Here is a 1948-nt window from a genome sequence, read left to right on the forward strand (position 1 = left end):
ATTAGAAGTGCCTTCTTCATTCATTCGCCTACACGTTCCTTGCGGTCTCGTTTTGACAGGCAGTGCAGCTCGTTGCTGCGCGCTCATGACGGTGAAAACTCCACAACTGGGGCGGGGAGGGGGGGGGGGGCGGGGTGGAGTTGTGATGGTGTGGTCAGAGGGGAATTCATAAACCACTTAGAAAGGACGCACAGCGTTTGACTAAGAGCACACGCGAGCACATGTGCAAGGGCTGTAGCCTCCCATAGGTCCTGGCTGAGAAATAAAAACATTTAACACGACATGCCCAAGGGACTTGTTTGAGGCTGAGCTGCGAACAAGTTGCCCTTCTGGTACCTATCACAATATGCCAACCTTATACTTAGCCGCGATGCTAATGGTAACAAAGCGGGAGCGCAGACTGTGATTACTGCTTAAGCTGCATTGAAGATAACTACTTTATGACTGGACTTTTGCTAATAAAACGTAGCATTGGCACCATTAGGGTTTTTTAAACTTTGCTATTCGTTTTTATGACAAAGTTAAATCGCAGATCAGGATTTGCATCTGCCTGCACGGAGTTGTATGCCGTCTCTTGTCGGCCCACTTCAGCACCACGGAAAGATGAACAGCTCCCTTTTCAACCAGACCTTCCTGACGCACGGCCTCTTTCTCAACCGGAGCGAAGACCTCGCGGGAACTCTGGTCGACTGCTGCAACGGGAGTGGCATCGCCACCACTGACGGCGGATCCCTGGTTCTGCCTCCGGACGAGCGGAAACTCTTTATCATGCGGGTTGTCCAAATAGCCGTACTGTGCGTCCTGTCACTGACGGTAATATTTGGCATCTTCTTTCTCGGCTGCAATCTCATGATCAAATCTGAAAGCATGATAAACTTTCTTGTGCGGGAGCGGAGACCGTCTAAGGATGTGGAAGCGGTAATCATCGGACTTAACTGAGTAAAGTTGTTCAAGGAGGGGATGCTGCCGGATCCGTTTTGCGGTGCTCAGTGGAATTCGTTTTTAACCTAAAAACAAACTGAGCTGCCAACGAACGCGGTGATTGGAGAGTCTGTCGACGTAGCCTTCATCTGACTATTTGCTCCAGTTTTTATTGAGAAAAGTTTATTTGAAATGAAGTTTGTACATGTCGCGTTTTTACGTTTTAGTATGCTTTTTGGAAAAAGGACTTACTGATTGCGTTGTTGTAGAGAGACGGAAAGCAGCCGTTAGGCGTGGTTGTCTTCTACCTGAACGTTTTCCTGCTAAAGTGTTGACTATTTGGGTAAAAAAAAAAATGTTTACACGTTTTTATCTCGAAATGAAATCGTAATTCGTGTCTGCTGTATTTTTTTACGTGTTTATTGAGGAAAGATCCCAATGCATGCTGATTCATTGACTGAATCCGTAAACAGTATATTCTTTTTAATGTGCTCTACAAATGTGAAGTGTTTCTTTTTCGAAGATTTGCTAATTTTAATATGCACTCTCGGGGATGACTATTGAGACGGAAGTATGTGCACGTTTATCAATTCCGCATGTTATTTGTGCAATTTTTTTAAACGGGTGTTTAACATAAAGAAGCATGCGCGATGGTGATTACTTACGGTGAATTTAAACTTCACCGTTTTTGCACATCGTTGAAATTCTCAACAAACTGCATGACTTTCTTGCAACAGTAAAACTTGAATGATCTGTGATACGTGTTTTAAAAATAAAGAATTTTCATTGGCCGCTCGTTTATTATTTGTAACATGCCTAAATGAGCTGTTTGCGTTTAGTAGTTAGCCTACCATACCATCAAAAACGACTGAAAAGGAGTTTTCAACAAAAGTTGAACATTCATATTTTAGTTGCTAAGCAGCATGTATTTCATCTTAATAGCAGTATGCAACAATATGTATGTGCCCTGAAAGCTAAAGACATACGCGCATGTTGGCCTACTGCTCAGACTACTTCTGACCAGACT

At 43.6% G+C, this 1948-nt stretch overlaps 1 protein-coding gene across 1 annotated transcript; it reads left to right on the forward strand.

Moving 5' to 3' along the window:
- The first annotated feature begins 603 nt into the window (after window positions 1–603).
- rprml (reprimo-like) lies at window positions 604–939 on the forward strand. The gene has a single exon (XM_061223348.1). It carries the CDS (start codon window positions 604–606, stop codon window positions 937–939), a length of 336 nt encoding a protein of 111 aa, XP_061079332.1.
- Window positions 940–1948: the final 1009 nt, after the last annotated feature.

This window comes from Conger conger, chromosome 16, assembly GCF_963514075.1.
Source record: "Conger conger chromosome 16, fConCon1.1, whole genome shotgun sequence".
Taxonomy (NCBI): Eukaryota; Metazoa; Chordata; class Actinopteri; order Anguilliformes; family Congridae; genus Conger; species Conger conger.

Coding starts and splice junctions, on each gene's coding strand:
- rprml (XM_061223348.1), top strand. CDS start 604: ATGAACAGCTCCCTTTTCAACCAGACCTTCCTGACGCACGGCCTCTTT.